Source organism: Anguilla anguilla, chromosome 11 (genome assembly GCF_013347855.1).
Source record: "Anguilla anguilla isolate fAngAng1 chromosome 11, fAngAng1.pri, whole genome shotgun sequence".
Classification (NCBI taxonomy): Eukaryota; Metazoa; Chordata; class Actinopteri; order Anguilliformes; family Anguillidae; genus Anguilla; species Anguilla anguilla.
In genome coordinates, this window is record NC_049211.1 from 38,431,212 (window position 1) to 38,448,499 (window position 17,288).

Below are 17,288 nucleotides of genomic sequence, written 5' to 3' on the forward strand. Positions count from 1 at the left end.
ATAATACTGCTGCTTTTATTTAAAAGTAAATCTGACATTTCACAAGAAAGCATACTGGGATTTTGAGCCCACTCATCTGTGAAAACTGAATTTTGAAAACTGTCTCCTTTTGAAATATTCATATGGCGTGACCATTGCGCAATTTAATTACAGTTTTTTTTTATTGCCAAGACACATTTCTTGAAATTCCCAAAACTCTAAACACAAATGCATAACTGCACACTCATCTTCACAAACTTCAAACTTCCATGTCAAAATCAAACTCTCCACTCAAAACCATGTAATCTTACATCTAAACCAAACTTTGCCTTCGGACATCACACAAAAGCCATCAAATACACATACACTACAAAATAGCCATTACACACTGGTGAGATCAATTCAAAACACTACCGTAAAAACCTGTTACTGCAATGAATAATGGCGCTTACGGTTTTCCCCCAGAACAACCTCTTTACATGATGAACACAATATAAAGACACAACACATGTATAAATTAGCAAAATTTTTAATTCCTAAATGTACTGTAGTAAAATAAACTGAAATTGAGTGAAAAAGTAAATGTTCTGTAAAAATATGCAACTGATACATAAAGAACGTAGAATACAGTAAAATAATTTCCATGTATTTACCAATATAAACCAATGAAAAAAAACTTTTTGTACATAAAGAAAGAAATCACATTTATTCTGCCTCAGCATCCCGTCTCTGGTCTGGGTCAGGCCAGAGATTCTCATCAACATCACAGACAATATTTGCCCCAGCCAGGCAGCAGGGGGAAAAAAACCCTTGCATGCCTTATCCACCCCTGGCAAGCCTCAACTGTAATATCTAAACAAGTCTCCTTCATGGCCTGGAGGAGGTGAACACGGATGTAGGGGTCTCGGTCATAGACCTTCCACCACAATGCCGAAAAAAATCCTCTATGGGGTTTAGGAAGGGAGAATTTGCAGGCAGAAAGATGTTGCTGAATCTTGGGTTGTTCGTGAACCAATCACGAACTAGAGCAGCCCGGTGGAAACTGACATTGTCCCAAATGACAACGTAGCATGGCTGCTCTGGTTGTGATGGCTCCCTCTGGTCTAGTCGGTATACATGATCTCTCAGACCATCGAGGAAAGACAGCAGGTGCATGGTGTTGTATGGACCAAGGGTGGCATGGCGGTGGAGGACCCCTCGGTGGCTGATGGCGGCACACATGGTCACATTCCCTCCTTGCTGGCCAGGGACATTCACAATGGCCCGGTGGCCAATGATGTTCCTCCCCCTTCTCCTCCTTTTGGTAAGATTACTGTAAATCCTGCTTCATCAACAAAGATGAGTTCATGGGGAGTGTCTCTGGCATCAATATCAAAAATTCAAAAGAGATGAAACTCTACAGTAATGACTACTCTGAAACATATTGCTATAGTACACAAAAGTAGGCCATCATATAGCCTGTACTACAGTATATACTGCTGTAATACATAACTGTATTCAAATACTTGATACAGTATGAAAAACCATACTTGCACATATTCCAAGCGCTGGTCTTTGAGTCTATCGGAGTTCCTTTCAAAAGGAACACGATAGGCCTGTTTCATCCTCAACCTGTTCCAGAAACTATTTGTCTCCTTGCCCTTCCTCTTCCTCTTCCTTCTCCTCCTCCTCCTCCTCCTCCTCTCCGGTGTCCTCTTCTTCTACCTTCAGGTCTTTGTGGATCCATTGTTCCAAAACAAGTGAACTGACCCATGGCCCTTTTATTTATCTATCCTGAGGTTCTGATTGGTGTGTGAACAATTTTGACTCTTTGTGTTTCCACCTCGGGAATTGTGTGTTAATTGTGTTTGAGCTGTGATGACTTGAGTTAATGATATTGAATGCCAGTGCTTTCTAAATGAGCACACGGTGCAGCCAGTGATATATGAAGGGATTTGTGTGTAGAGTTTTTCACAAAAAGTTCAACAAATCTGAATCATGTGTGAAAACAGGGGAATAGTGTTTATAGTTTTGGGAAATGGGTCTGTCTTTTGGTAGATGGCGTCATGGTTTGGGATGTTTAGTTAATAGGCCAAGTTATAGTGTGTAAGCGATCGAGAAAAACTGTAAATGACAGTTTCAAACTGACGTGCCACTCAGAGACTCCGCACTCATAAAATGAATGGGAATTTCTCCAATACGGGGAACAGGGAAATCTGCACAACAAATCCTCATTGCCTTTCCCTGACCCATCCATGTCCCATTGACTAGGCTCCGATCTCAGCTCTTTCCCTTAAGCCCACCCATTCCTTCACAGTATTGTAATACTGTTATGCATTATGTGTGTGTGTGGGTGTGTGTGCGTGCGTGTGTGTATGTGTGTGTGTGTGAGTGTGTGTGAGTGTGTGTGTGTGTGTGAGTGTGCGTGTGAGTGTGTGTGCCTTTGTGTGTGTGTGTGTGTGTGTGCGTGTGCGTGTGCGTGAGTGTGCATGTGAATGTGTGTGCCTGTGTGAGTGTGCCTGTGTGTGTGTGTGTGTGTGTGCGTCTGCCTGTGAGTGTGTGTGTGTGAGTGCGTCTGCCTTTGTGTATGAGTGTGTGTGTGTGTGTGCGTGAGTGTGCGTGTGAGTGTGAGTGTGTGTGCCTGTGTGAGTGTGGGTGTGCCTGTGAGTGTGTGTGTGAGTGTGTGTGCCTGTGTGTGAGTGTGCGTGTGTGTGAGTGTGGGTGTGCCTTTGTGTGTGAGTGTGTGTGTGTGTGTGTGTGTTTTTTCTGCCTTCCAATATCTAGACTCTTGCTTATGATTAACTAATTAGCCAGGTAAAATCCCAGTGTTACAGAAGTGGAAAGTGATCATGGTTTCTGGAAAATGCATTTTCTTGTCCCTGTAACTGCTGTTTATACCCACAGTTTTAACCCCTTAAGTTGTACCGGCCCATATACCAGCCGAAGTAGATTTATTTGCATTCATTCAATTTTTTATGATGAAATTTTCAATCAATGTGGTCAAACAATAAACCATGTAAAAGTGATATAAACTCTCAGTTCTATCTCTATAAACTATGTTACGATGCCAATGTTTTAGCGACAATGGTTCCTTATTTTTTAAATGTGGGGGAGGCAAAACACCCTTGGGGTGGCCGCACCTTCTGTGCATTTCGGAAATCCACTGACAACACAAATCACAGTTAGGTCATGGAAAGTGTTCAGCGAACAAAATCCATTACATTTGTTTGGCAGATGCTTTTATCTAAAGCGACGTACAATAAGTGCATACCAAAGGTCACAACTGGAACAACTACAAAGCACAGGTTCGATAAGGTGCAATACTCATTATGTAACAGTTATTCATAGCCATGAAGACATCAAGTCAAGCTCACACAGTAAGCATAGGCTAGGTAAGAAAGTAATGCCAAGTCAAACTAGGAAGCATGACAACGAGCTACAACATCAAGTGCAATAGAAATGCTGAATGGAGGTACAAGTGTGACATGAAAGTGCTACAGGAACAAAGTAGAAGGATGCAAATGATAAGAGCGAACCTGGATTGGAGTGCCCTGCAGAGTAGTGATAGTTAGGCCAGGTCCAGGTACAGTCTGAAGAGATGAGTCTTCAGACTAAATCCATAGTAATATTAGTCCCAAAAACATGCTAACTCAGAGAAACATTGGTAGAATATCAATTGTTTTCTTAGTAATTCTCCAAAGGAATGAGCCGGACCTGGGTCAAATACGTGTTTGTTTTGAATTGAAATACTTTTCTACGCTTTACTGATCGTGTCTGGCCAATTGTAACCATTGAAATACTATTGAAAAAGTGCATACCCTGCCTTCTGGTCATACTGGCAGGCTCAATTACACCAGGCAAGATCAACAGAGCACAGAAAAGTATTTGAATCCAAAACAAATACATATTTGACCCAGGTCTGCAATTTGCATTGTTGTCAATTTCGCCATCGGGTACACGCCAGCAGTACTGTGTACATAAGAAATGTAACTATCTTCGGTTAATGCATACCCTCTGGAGCATGATGAGCCCACCTACAAGTGCTGACCAAGCAGTCCCTCAGTAGAGCCAATGGGACCTACTGTGTGCAAGCAACCACTCGACATACAGAACATAACTTCTTCCCAGTACACAGCCAGCCATCGGCCTGCTATTATAGCGACGACTGAGAAGCATTTTAGCCAATTCAATTATAATACTAAATGGTGTAAAGGTTGCTAGTCTTGCGTAATTGGACATGCATTGTTTCTCCTGCTTAAACAAACCGTAACTGTTTTAGTACGCACGCTGAAAATAGTTGGCAAAAAAGCTCAAAACTTTATACCTAAAAACGTGGTTGTTTTGCGACAAAAATGTATTCTGCAATGTCTAAGTCTACTCGGCATTTGGAGGCCTTGGAAGAAATCACTCATTTGAGAGAATATTTCTGAGGAGGTCAGTGAGAACAGTTTTGACTCCACAGCAGAGGGTATGTTCAGTGAAGAACTTGTTATCATTCTACATTGGTGAGCATATAAATGCATTTTCAAAATATTTTCATTGTTATTCAATATAACTATACATAAGGAGTGGGCCTGATTTTAAATAACGAACGTGGCATGTGAAACTGTGGGATATGTTTGACATTTTGCCGGGCATGAAGCACTTGACTAAAACAATCAATGAACCTCAATCAACGTATTAGTAAACTAGAACTGTAGAGCTCAGGAAAAAAAAACCAATGCAGAATACTCACTTTTGGTGATACTGTCATCACATTATATGCAGAATTTGCTCAGTGTTGCGGCTGTGGCTCCATTAAAAATGGTGATTTAAAAAAAACTTCCACTGTGTTTGAGCTTCTGTTACTTTGTTTTCAGTAATGTTTAGAATCAATTCCGTTGGTTACGTCTCAGAAGAGACACGATTTATGCCTGTATTCAAAAGGGGTTAAGAATAGTAAATATTTTATTTTGGCTATGTTCTGTTCAGGCTTGTGTTCAAAAAAAAAGTGGCCACAGCAGAGGGGTGTATGTGGCAAATGCAGAAAATAAGAAGAGAAATGCAAACTAATAGAGTGGCCTGTGTTGAATAAAACATGTCTTAATTATATTGTTATTGCTGTTGACAATGCTGCGTTTCAGTGCCCATGAACTATGACTCACATAGTGTCAATAAAGCCATTGTTGTCTGTAGTATTATGTTCTGACCTGCATTGTGTGCATCGTAATGGTGTTATGCACTATGCCCTGACCCAGTTTCATACAGTTTTATATAATTAATCCTTATCTGAGCGTTTGTCCTTTCAAATACTTTTTTTGCATCTGTAAGGCTCCACACAGACTTTGATTTCAGACAGATTTGCATAACCGTGGTGCGTATAATTACATTTTGCACTTGTTTAGTGCCATTGGTGTAGCTTTCAGCATAGACGTGACACACAAATCAGATTTTGCTTGAATCAGGTCAGACTGGTTCTGTGAGTGCAGGAAGGCTCGTAAGGGGAAACCAAGGTGTCTGCTTCTCGTAAAAATGTGAGTCCTTGGCACAAATTTCAAGGCAGCCGACAGACAACATTTTTTGGGTGTTTGGTTACATAATTTCCTTATTACTCTATGTAACAGTTGGCCACAGATTTGATCTGTGCGCTAGATAAAGACTAAATTAGTATTTAGGATTTAGAGCCTACTTTAGTAATGTCGAAGGTCAGAGGTCGACGAGTGCTCATTCAGATATTCATGATGTATGATTACACATTAATCGTACTTCTTTAAATTTTACTATATGTATTTGTGGTGTGGGGATGGCTGGTTTAAGCAGCCACACCTGCCCTGGGTCAAGCTAATTAGACCTGGCCAATTGGATAATTGGTTAAGAATTTGATAATTGGCCAGGCTAATTGGACCCAGGAACAGGAGTGGCTGCACCTGTGCGTAGTGAGGTAATCACTGCGCACAGGTTAAATCTGCCATCCCCACCCACACCAGGGAGCTTCGGTCATGACTGGGTTACATCTGCTCACTTTGGCTGTTACCATCTTGCCAAACCCTCGGGAAATAAATCTGGACTGTTTGAACATCTTCTCCCTGTGTCTCTGTGCTGGAGGGCCCCAAGAAAAGCCACTTCGGTGGCCTGTGGCAGGCGTGTTTGTCACAGTATTAGCTATTCATCCCTGAGATGTAGAATTATGCATGTTATTGGGTAAACATGTTTTCATTATAAAAAGTGGGGACTACTATCTTTAGTCTGGGCTTGTCCATAATGTTGTGTGTGAGTTCCAGACTCTTTCTGCAGAAATAAATCATTTGTTTTATGTGGATATGCCCTGTTTTGCCTGGTTATTATGAAGGGAGACTTTTCGCTGCTCAGCATGTGTATGGTCAGTCCTTGCCTGAGCAGGTAGCAGAGTAGGCCTGCAGAGTTCCATTGAGCATTTTTCCGGTGAGAAGTCGGTGAAACGCAGTTCAAGCATTCAGGTGAGAACCCAGCTCCATTTGGTAAAGAAGTGCAAAATGGAGTGCACCTCTCTCCATCCCTCCCTTCCCCCCTGTAAATGACTAAACTTAGGGTTGTAACTAGGCAGCTGTTTCATAGGTTACTTAGTTGATGCGCCTGTCTTAACGACTACTTGTATTTTTATTTATTTTTATTTTTACATAGATTGCGTTGTTGCCGTTCTCGTTGTTAGTGTTAATCAGTTTAACCATCAGGGTCCAAGTTGAACTATGCGGTTGTTCCCTGTACTTGGACCGGTACTTCTCTCTAGGGGTTTCGTCATACTTGTTCCTGGTTATGGTTATACACTTTGTTGTACGTCGCTCTGGATAAGAGCGTCTGCCAAATGCCTGTAATGTAATGTAATGTAAAGTGAAAGTTTCGCAGCCAGCCAGGATACAGCCAAACTATATAGCCAAGCTATAACTGGGTAAAACCTCAGCACTATTGGGGCTAATCTAGTCTGCTTATGTCAAAAGGTCTCTTAACCTAGATCCCCCCCCCCCCCCCTTTTGACATTGAGATCCCATTATTTGCTCAGTGGGTTTGATCACTGTACATAGATAATATATCACATGCAAAAACTCAAATAACTCTGTGCTTTCATTCCTCATTGGCCGCAGAGCATGAGACATGAGATTTCACACAGAAACTACAGCAGTAATTCTGTTGCATTCTGTGATTGGCATGGTGGGACAAGCTACATCAGGGCTGCCCAATCCTGTTTCTGTTGCTCTACCGTCCTGTAGGTTTTCACTCCAGCCCTAACAAAAACATAAGCTGCAAATGAAAACCTACAGCACTGGAGATATCTAGAAACAGGGTTGGGCAGCCCTGGCCCGCATGAAGACTCAGATTTTATCAATAGGAATATATTTATAGTTTGGGTAAACTAGCTGCCAGTTGTCTGTAATGTTTTTTGCGCCAGCAGAGTTTTTTTTTCCATTATGATACTTCAGAACTCGGCCATATCCTAAGATCTGTTGAAATGACTTTACTGACAACAACTTCTTAATCAGTTAAATCGTTTTTTGGTTTTATTCTATATATTTATTTAAACTTTTTATATGCATCATATATAACATTAGTCTACAATTAGCTTTAATGTTTAAATGAACCTTTTAAAAATGAAAGACATTTTAAAGAGTGTTCTGTGTTTCGATTGGTGATGTGGTGTTACCTTACAGCAGTGGGGTTGTGAAATTTCAGTCTAACATGGCTCTGCTATGAGCGGAGTATGGCAATATTTTTTACTTCGTTTAATTTAGTTAGTAAATTTTTTATAATTTAATAAGTTCTATGTATGATAAACTACGTAAAACTCACAAAAGTTCAACGAGTACAAAGAGATACCATGTCCGTGTGTGACAAAAGCACCACAACAAATCTTTCGATGAAGGAAAACAATCAAGTAGCCTATAAGATCCTTCGCTACAGTTAAACGCAAGTTCAATTCCAATTCCTAAAAAGAGCAGATTACACATTTTACCACTTCTGTGATTACTAAGGACATTTTGCCTCTTAATTTTGTTGAGGGTAAAGGCGTTCCTGATCTCATGGAGTTTAAGATACTGCAGGCTATTTTCTTTCAGCCTCTGAAGGCACCAGAAGCTTTGTTCTGCATTTTCAGTTCATTCGTCGGAAATGTCCGTTCACATGTGCACAACCCTGCTCCTGGAGATCTACCGTCCAGTAGGTTTTCATTTCAACCTTCATTTGGCACACCTGATTCTGCTAATTAGCAGCTCCATTAGCATATCTATGACTGTTGAATGAGGTATGCTTTGTTAGGGTTGAAATGAAAAGCTACAGCACTGTAGCTCTCCAAGAACAGGGTCGGGCAACCCTGCTCTAGCTGTTGAATGAGGTGTGCTTTGTTAGGGTTGAAATGAACACCAACAGGACGGTAAATCTCCAGGAACACGGTTGGGCAACCCTGCTCTAGCTGTTGAATGAGGTGTGCTTTGTTCGGGTTGAAATGAACACCAACAGGACGGTAAATCTCCAGGAACGTGGTTGGGCAGCCCTGCTCTGGAGCTTGTATGAGTACTACAGGAAAGCTTATTTGTGCACATATAAGCCCAAGTCAGATGCATCGTGTTCAGTGTGACAGGACTCCTGCCCTCTCTTCCTGAGAAGAGAAAGCTGTCCACTCATTTGTCCAACTCATATGAATGAAGAGTAAGCTGACATTTCAGTTTGAGACAATCGGATAGAAATTGCCATCCAAATGTTGGAGAGAAGGCATTTGCTGAGGTATTGAATAAAACACATTGGTTTTTCCTTATAGGACCTGTCCCTTAAATACATCTACAGCACACGCAGGTATTCAGAAGGAGATCTGGGCATGCAGCACTGACCCAGGACACACAAAGCGAGTGGGAACCTCTCAAGTGTCTGATGAACAGAGAGATTTACACCACAGTGCCACCTTCTGGCATCTTTCATATATAACATGGGGAGGTAGCAGACAGGCTATAGAGCGATGGGGTACAACCGTGGCCAAACTCTCCTTGATGCCTTGCACTTATACTAATTCAGTCGTAGCCTACAGAAAACGCTCAATGATTTGTTCTCAGAGCTGTGTAGCTACCAGTGCATGCTAGCAAGTTGCAGGAACTGAAAAATTATATTAATACTTAGTTAATAACATAACCCAGCTGTAGCTTAATAAACAGAAAATCCAATTCAAGACAGTTCTACCAGTCAGGCTACAAAACCAATAATACAAGCCAGCAGAGGGTTATGATTAGGTATGAAAATTAAGAACATTTAGTGCATTTAGAACCATTTTTTTAAATTCCTTGTTTCTCAATTCATCCCAAATTTAAAACACTAGCGGCCTCTTTTATAAAACGCTTGCACGCACATACTCGATTCGATCGTAAATTGTGTGTAAGCTGAAAGCCACGTCAGTGTTGGTGTTTTAAAACTTGTGTTTTTAAACACCAACTGCACGGTGGAGGCGCTGGCGATGTGAAAATGTGCCCACCTCCAAGCAAAGTTTAGACCATGTGTGCAAACTGCAAGCACAACTGTTGGGTGTAGGGTGAGGGTGTAAGTTGTGGGGTGTAGGGTATAAGGTGTTGAGTGTAGGGTAGTGGATGTGGCATGAAGGGTTCAGGTATAGAGTTTAGGGTGTGGCATGGGGTTTAGGGTGTAAGGTGTGAGGTGTTTGGTGTAGGGGGTGTGAGGTGCTGGGTGTAGGGTGGGAGTGTAAGGTGTGAGGGGTTGGGTGTAGGGTGGGGGTGTAAGGTGTGAGGGGTTGGGTGTATGGTGTACAGCGTATGGATGTGGCATGCAGGGTTTAGGTATAGCGTAGGATGCGGCATGTGGGGTGCAGGATGTAAGATGTTGGGTGTAGGGTGGGAGTGTGAGGTGTAGAGTGTAGGGTGTGGCATGTGGGGTGTAGGGTGTAAGATGTTGGGTGTAGGGTGGGAGTGTGAGGTGTAGAGTGTAGGGTGTGGCATGTAGGGTGTAGGGTGTAAGGTGTTGGTGTAGGGTGCATGTAGAGGAATGTGGCATGTAGGATTTAGGTGTAGGGTGCGCCATGTGGGGTGTAGGGTGTAAGGTGTTGGGTGTAGGGTGGGGGTGTGAGGTGTAGAGTGTAGGGTGTGGCATGTGGGGTGTAGGGTGTAAGATGTTGGGTGTAGGGTGGGGGTGTGAGGTGTAGTGTGTAGGGTGTGGCATGTGGAGTGTAGGGTGTAAGGTGTTGGGTGTAGCGTGCATGTAGAGGAATGTGGCATGTAGGATTTAAGTGTGAGGTGTAGAGTGTAGGGTGTGGCATGTGGGGTGTAGGGTGTAAGATGTTGGGTGTTGGGTGTAGGGTGGTGGTGTAGTGTGTAGGGTGTGGCACGTGGGGTGTAGGGGTAAGGTGTTGGGTGTAGAGTATGGAGAGTAGAGTGTGTGGTGTAGAGTACAGGTCACTAAAAGATGCCTTCTAAACTAAGCCTTATGCATTATGCACGTTATACTAGTGGATAGAGAGCTAGGGTTCAGCTAAATTATGAGTGCATAACCAAAAGGCCTTTTTCTCTCCAGAACAAATTAATGGCACACGGGGTCCTATCCAATGTGCCATTAGTGTTAGTCATGGGGCTTGGATAAATCCCCATTCTTACTTCAGACAAGTTGCGCACTGTGCCAGACACGATTACCAAGGGAAAGCGGACGGCAGTCCTCTTGAAGAATGCATTCTGGATGCATGCAATTAGTGGTTGCATGTTCAGTAACTCAGTGAGGGTCTTTTTGTTTCATACCCGTCTCAGAAATATGAATCGTTTCGTGTGCTTCGGGGTACTTGGGCTAAGGGTTCCGCTGCTGACCGTTACTACATTACATCTCATTCATTATGAAATAATGAAGGGAGGAGTATAGGTCACGGGGCATTTAAGGGTAGCCAACGTGGACCCCTGGGTAAACACAGAAAAGCTCATTATTGCAGTGCGATATTCCAGTGCAAAATGTACCATTAAAATGCATGCGACTAGTTGCAAAAAACGAAACCATACGAGATACTGTGGAATACAACTTTACACTGACCAGCAGATGGCACAAATGGTGTATCGCCTTTCTGAAATGAGAGAGAAAACCAACTGTTCCACTTTTTCTTCGGAAAGCGGGACCATTCTCCCGTGCCTCGTGCAACAGTGCGCTCGCGGATGTACATAGTCTGGTTTCCAGTGGCGTTGTGAATAGCGGCGTCTGGACGCCGAGAGAGACAAGCCATCTATCCAGCACCCGCCTTAGCTCTGATATATCGAATTTGCGTTTTTGTGCAATTCAGGCAACTTTCATTTCTTCATTTCAAATTGACTTGAAGGCATTCGTTTACTTTTACTGAACTATATAGCCTGTGCTCAGTTTTTTTCAGTGTTTTAGTTATAGAGAAAACAATCGTTCCGACATATGCAAGATGGTTTTCTCTTTTATACTTCTACTGCTTTTAGCCATAAGTGCGTCTGAGCCCAGAAATATCCTTTGGCCAAATGGAGACAGTGTGCAAACGGCTCTGGAAAGGACACCTGATGATGCGGCAGACGATTCGTTTACCGAACGTGATGGGCTGACCTCGCGAAATAATTTTATTCCAAACGAGAGTTTAGAAAATGATGATGCAGACACAAGCCACAAGAGAGTTCCGCGGGGCGCAAAAGGTGGAAGCACCAAAAAAGGAGACCAACAATCACCTTTCAGCCACAGGTATCCGCGGCCCTACGACCCGAATGATTACTTCACGACTCCAACAACTGTCCTACTGTACAACGCCACATATAATCTGGACGACGAGACCGGAGTGACCGGGCTGGGTACCGGCGGATCTGTAGTAGAAAGCAACAATGTCACCGCACGGGGCAGAACCCGAATCCGCAATCCGCTGTACCCGCTGACCGAGAGCTCATACAGTGCCTATGCGGTGATGTTCCTCTCGCTCATCGTGTTCGCTGTGGGTATAGTAGGGAACCTCGCGGTCATGTGTATCGTGTGGCACAACTACTACATGAAAAGCGCGTGGAATTGCATCCTGGCGAGTCTGGCCTTCTGGGATTTCTTGGTACTTTTCTTCTGTCTGCCGGTGGTCATCTTTAACGAACTCACCAACAAAAGGCTCCTGGGGGACTTTTCATGCAGAGCCGTACCCTATATGGAGGTGGGTTTCATTTCTCTTATCGTGATGCTGTGTTGGCGCATGCAACATCAATTCACAACTGATATAAATTATGTCAGCGTCCCCACAGGCAAGATAAGCGCAGAAATAAAACTTTTGCATAATTGGTTTGTTGGGAAATTCAGTTTCCTGATCACCTTAACTTGTATCGGTGGTATTGCTCTATGCATCCAGTTCCCACCAGGTTCACTGTGCAGGATGGCCTCCGTTAAACGTCTTTTCATTCCTGTGCAGTTTTTGCCATTGTTATGCATATGAGTTCCGTTCCAATCTGCGGAAGTCTAATTGCTGAGGTAAGGCTGTGGCAACCATACCTATATAATTGCTGGTGTGGTATATTAAAAATGAATCCGTTGGAATGAGTAAGTCTCATTAATGAGTAATAACTTGAATATGCAAGGAAGCCTTATCAACCCAATTGCTGGAGTGTTATATAAAAAATGAATTCTGGGAACTTATAGTCCAAAGAGGCATGACGTTCCTCCGAGTGTTAATATATTTCAAAGTACTCATGTTTCATTTATTTCTAGTGATACATAATTAAATCCAGTGTATTAATGCCACATACACCACAAACATATCCATTTTCAATAAAAAGCATCATTTTTGGCTGAAGGAAAAGTTGTTTTGACCCAGTCAACACTAGTAGCCTGTAGCCAAATATATGAAACAGGATTGTGGAATATTTTTGAGCGATCTACTCTTTGCTAAAGACATAAATGTATGTCAAGGTTAGGATTATGTGTAGTGGAGTATGTGTAACGTTACCTGTGGAGTATGTGTAATGTTACCCCACTGTGTTATAGTGCCCATTGGGACCAAGTGCTATCAGTTGGAGTTTAATTAACACCGTTAGTGTTGAAATAACACCGGACATTTTACTGTGTAGAAACATTGCTGTGGCGTTAGAACAGTGCTGTGGGGGCGTTTCTCGGTTGGCTGACTGACACGGTGCCCCCCGCCCCCCTCCCCCTCCTCCCCCCCCTCTCCCCAGGTGACGTCCCTGGGCGTGACCACCTTCAGCCTGTGCGCCCTGGGAATCGACCGCTTCCAGGCGGCGGCCAGCGCCCAGCCCAGGCCCGGGCAGGTGGAGCGCTGCCAGTCCATCCTGGCCAAGCTGGGCGTGATCTGGGTGGGCTCCATGGTGCTGGCGGCGCCCGAGCTCCTGCTGTGGCAGCTGAGCCAGGAGGTCTCGGAGGCGGCGGCGGGGGGCCTGGTGGACTCCTGCTCCATGCGGCTGTCTGCGGGCCTGCCCGAGTGGCTGTCCTCCCTGGTGCTCACCTACCACGACGCCCGCGTCTGGTGGTTCTTCGGCTGCTACCTCTGCCTGCCCGTCCTCTTCACCCTGGCCTGCCAGCTGGCCACCCGGCACGTGGCGGGCGACGCGGCGGCGGGGGGCGAGCAGGACGGGCGGCCCCCCCTGGCCGCGCCCAAAAAGCAGCCGGCGCAGGGGCAGCCGGGGCAGAGGAGGGACCGGCAGCTCAACTGCACGGTGGTGGCGCTGGCGGCGGTGTACGGCGTGTGCGCTCTGCCCGAGAACGCGTGCAACATCGCGCTGGCCTACGCCTCCGCCCCCGTCTCCGCCTCCACCGCCACCCTCCTCGGCCTGGTCAACCAGTTCTTCCTCTTCTTCAAGTCCTCGGTCACGCCCGTGCTGCTCCTCTGCCTGTGCAAGTCCCTGGGCCAGGCCTTCATGGACTGCTGCTGCTGCTGCTGCGAGGAGTGCCTGCCCGACTCCCCCTCCACCCCCGGCGGCCCCGCCCAGGCCAAGCACAAAGCCCCCGCCGACATCTCCCCCTCCATCTTCTTCGACAAGGCCAAGGACAGCTCCTCCATCCTGGCTATCGGCTCCAACTGCTGAAGCCGCCGGGCCTCTCTTAACTAGTGCACCTGCTCACCGGGTGACATCATAATACCACTACTCCAGCTCACCAGGTGACATCATAATTCCAGCGCACTTGTACCCACCCCTTTTTTTTCTAGGACTGCCCCCTCCCCCTCCCCTCCCCCCCCAGGAAGCAAAGCCAGGACTGTGCAACCCCAAATGGGTGGGCAGATTTCAGGTCGAATGTCCCTCTCTTCCCCCTCCTGAAAAATGAAGCCTCTACAAAAAAAAAGTTCTTCCCCAGTAAATTTGCACAGTCAGGTGGAGGCCATTACAGAGGAAGATCAGCCGACCGTGCCTTACAGGGAAAGGAGCTGAGACAGCTCTCAGTGATCACTCAAATTATAACATAGAATCAGTTATATTTCAATTATATTTTTGATTTTGATAACTATTGTAAAAAAAATAAATAAATAAAAAAAGAGAAAAAAAAAGATCCTAACTGGGAAGTAACAGTGAGTGCAAACTTTTTCATAGGAGAATGGCACCGGTGATGTCACTGATGATGTCACTGATGACCAGCTCAACCGCCCCGCCCCCTGTATGACCATGCTGTTTGCATCAGGGAAGCCTCATTACCCTACCTGTGGTGGTGAGAACACAGAAGCAGGTGCTCCTGTTCTGTCCGTCAGGGAATGCTCGTGTCTAATTGGTGCCCATCAGACTGGGTCATTCTGTGTCATTTATTATTTCTATTTCTGGTCCATAGAGCTCATCTTCCCTTTGTACAATGATGCAATAGTGTCCACTTCATTGGTTTACTATGGTCACCCTTTTAGACAATCATAGCCAATAGGAACAGCTGAAAATGAAAACAGAGCCGCGGTCTCTACCTTTGATTAACACATCACAGGCAATATGAATGATGTTGCATTAATGAACAGGGAGGTCACGTTCTGCAAATTTGTTCACATTCAACACATAAATACTGAAAAAATATGAATTTCTGAACATTCAAATTTTTAACCGAACAGGTCTTACAATCTTTTCCTTGGTTTATTTTCTGTTAACGCTAGACCTTTGCCACAATTTACCTGAAAATTTGGTGTTTTCCAACCAAAATAGCTAACAGTTGGCACTTATTTTTCATAAAAATGCTCATCTCAAAGTTTATACTCAGCCGAAGTAAACTGTCCTTCATCATCTTTTCATCTTCTCACATTTGCAAACAGCATTAAAAAAAAAAAAAACAGAACAATTTTGAATATGCCGTTGATATAATATACACTTGCCTGATATGAAAGGAAACTGCACTCTAATTCTATATTGTTGTATCTTACAAAATCACCTACTTCTGAGCTGTGGCTGTCTAGATATCTTACCTGCCCAGACCGGCACCTGAAACACACCTCTCCGACTCAGCTACGCATTACCAGGGCATTCCGAGTGGATATAGCCACCCCAGTGATGCAAAACACAGTGCTTGGGCAGATTGTGAAGTGTGTTGTAATTGGTGCGTTTTTGTTTTTACCACATCATTGTGGTGCGTTACCGCATCATTGTGGTGCGTTACCGCATCATTGTGGTGCGTTACCACATCATTGTGGTGCGTTACCGCATCATTGTGGTGCGTTACCGCATCATTGTGGTGCGTTACCACATCATTGCGGTCCATTGCATTGTGATTTTAGGGTGAAGTTAGTCTTTAACACCCTCATGTACAAGATGACCTGCTGCTTCCCTCTGACTGCTGAATTTCTGGGCTTTCCTTCACCTAACAGTGAGAGAGAGCTGCACTTGACAGACGTCATACTGTGAATCAGTTTATTACTCTGTGACTTTGCACATCTACTACTATATCAAATTTGAGAGTTCTTTAAAATTGTCGCAAGAATTTTTAAAAGAATGTGTAATTTTGTTATTAAAAGTGCAAATTATCAAATTTTATCAGGTCGAAAAGGGCTATATTGATGCAGTGAAATACACATTTGCGAATGTGCTGAGAAATATGGCTGGCCCACTCTGGAGAAATAACCACCTGATTAACATTTCATCTTTACACTGAAACTCCAGTCCCAGTGGCACATGCTTTCTGTTCTATTTCCTGGGGCTGACTGAAAGTTTTTTAAAAAACCCTAAACCTAAAAATGTTGTTCTTTTGATTTCAAATAGGTGCCGTGTAAGTTAAGCATTAGATTAACAGAATGTGTCTTTATTCTTAATCTAGGAAAGGTTTCAAGGTTTCAAGAGAATGGGAGAGGCAATTTAGCTGAATTGTGAGCCAAGAAAACAATGTAAATATATTTTTATAGATTTTAACACGATAGATGTATTTTTCTGAAAGTATAAAAATATGCTGTTTGATAAAAATGTACAAAATACAAATAGGACGCCTTTAGAGCTTACAATGTTATGGTATTGTCCTTAAGTCTTCCCAATAAAATGTTTAATTTATGATGGCTGTTGTGGTTTGTCGAGAGACGTCGTGCACAGAAACGGTTCCGATATCATGCGGGAATCAGACGAGTTATTGATGTAAAAAGTGTGTTTGGGCTACGTTTTCACTTAAACAGGCTATGGACGACTCAGCGGTTGGGCCGGTGTCCTCATTGTGTGCCACATGCCTACATGTGCATCGACTCTGTGGGTCCGGGGCTGATGCGTTCTAGTAGGGGTGTACTGGTTCAGCGGAGTGCCGTCTGATGAGGGGTGTATCGGTACTGGCTGGTTCTGGTGGAGTGTGTATTAAATTTTGGCTGGGATAACTGTACCCCGGATGATTCAGTCTGTGAGAAAAAGAGGGGTGCTTTCATAAGGACATCTTTGTTCTCCTTTCCCCAACTCCCAGCTCCCTCTCTGAATTTTAATGCCCTGCGTCCAGAACAGAGTTGCCAGGTTACCGTTGCAAAATCCAAGTTCATTTCAAAGAGGCCAAGCTTGGAGCAAAACAACTTTTTCCCCGACCAGTTTCCACGGCGACCGAGCCTTTGTCTCTCGAACCTGGACGGACTTGGTACGCGAAGCTCGAACGAAAGTGATCGCAGTGAAGAGGAAAGCGGGGGTCGTGGCTGCTTGTTTGAAAAGAGGTTTTCGTGTTTTTCAAACGACAGAGCAAATGATCGCCCATTGTATAATGAAACATGGCTGAAAAGTGCATTTTCACACTAGAGAAAGACACGATCTTGGGCATTCGTTGCTGGTCTGAAATCAGACAGTCAGTCGTCTGAAATTGCCGATAATCATTCCAAACTGAAACCTCCACTCCACGGGGAGCCTTAGGAAAAGTCTTAAATGAAGATAAAAAGAAGTGAGGAGATGGACACAATCTTATCCTTATACGTGGGGGGGGGGGGGGGGGGCAGT

General features: G+C 44.2%; 1 protein-coding gene across 1 annotated transcript; it reads left to right on the top strand.

Moving 5' to 3' along the window:
* Positions 1-10,699: 10,699 nt before the first annotated feature.
* Positions 10,700-16,379, top strand: gpr37l1b (G protein-coupled receptor 37 like 1b). The gene is made up of 2 exons (XM_035380838.1): positions 10,700-12,082; positions 13,095-16,379. The coding sequence occupies exons 1-2, from the start codon at positions 11,348-11,350 to the stop codon at positions 13,959-13,961; spliced, it is 1,602 nt and encodes a 533-aa protein (XP_035236729.1). The 5' UTR covers positions 10,700-11,347; the 3' UTR covers positions 13,962-16,379.
* Positions 16,380-17,288: the final 909 nt, after the last annotated feature.

Bases quoted from the DNA above. Each gene is read 5' to 3' on its own strand.
- gpr37l1b (XM_035380838.1), top strand. From the start codon at position 11,348: ATGGTTTTCTCTTTTATACTTCTACTGCTTTTAGCCATAAGTGCGTCT. The intron at 12,083-13,094 runs GTGGGTTTCATT...CCCTCTCCCCAG, and splicing joins GAGCCGTACCCTATATGGAG to GTGACGTCCCTGGGCGTGAC.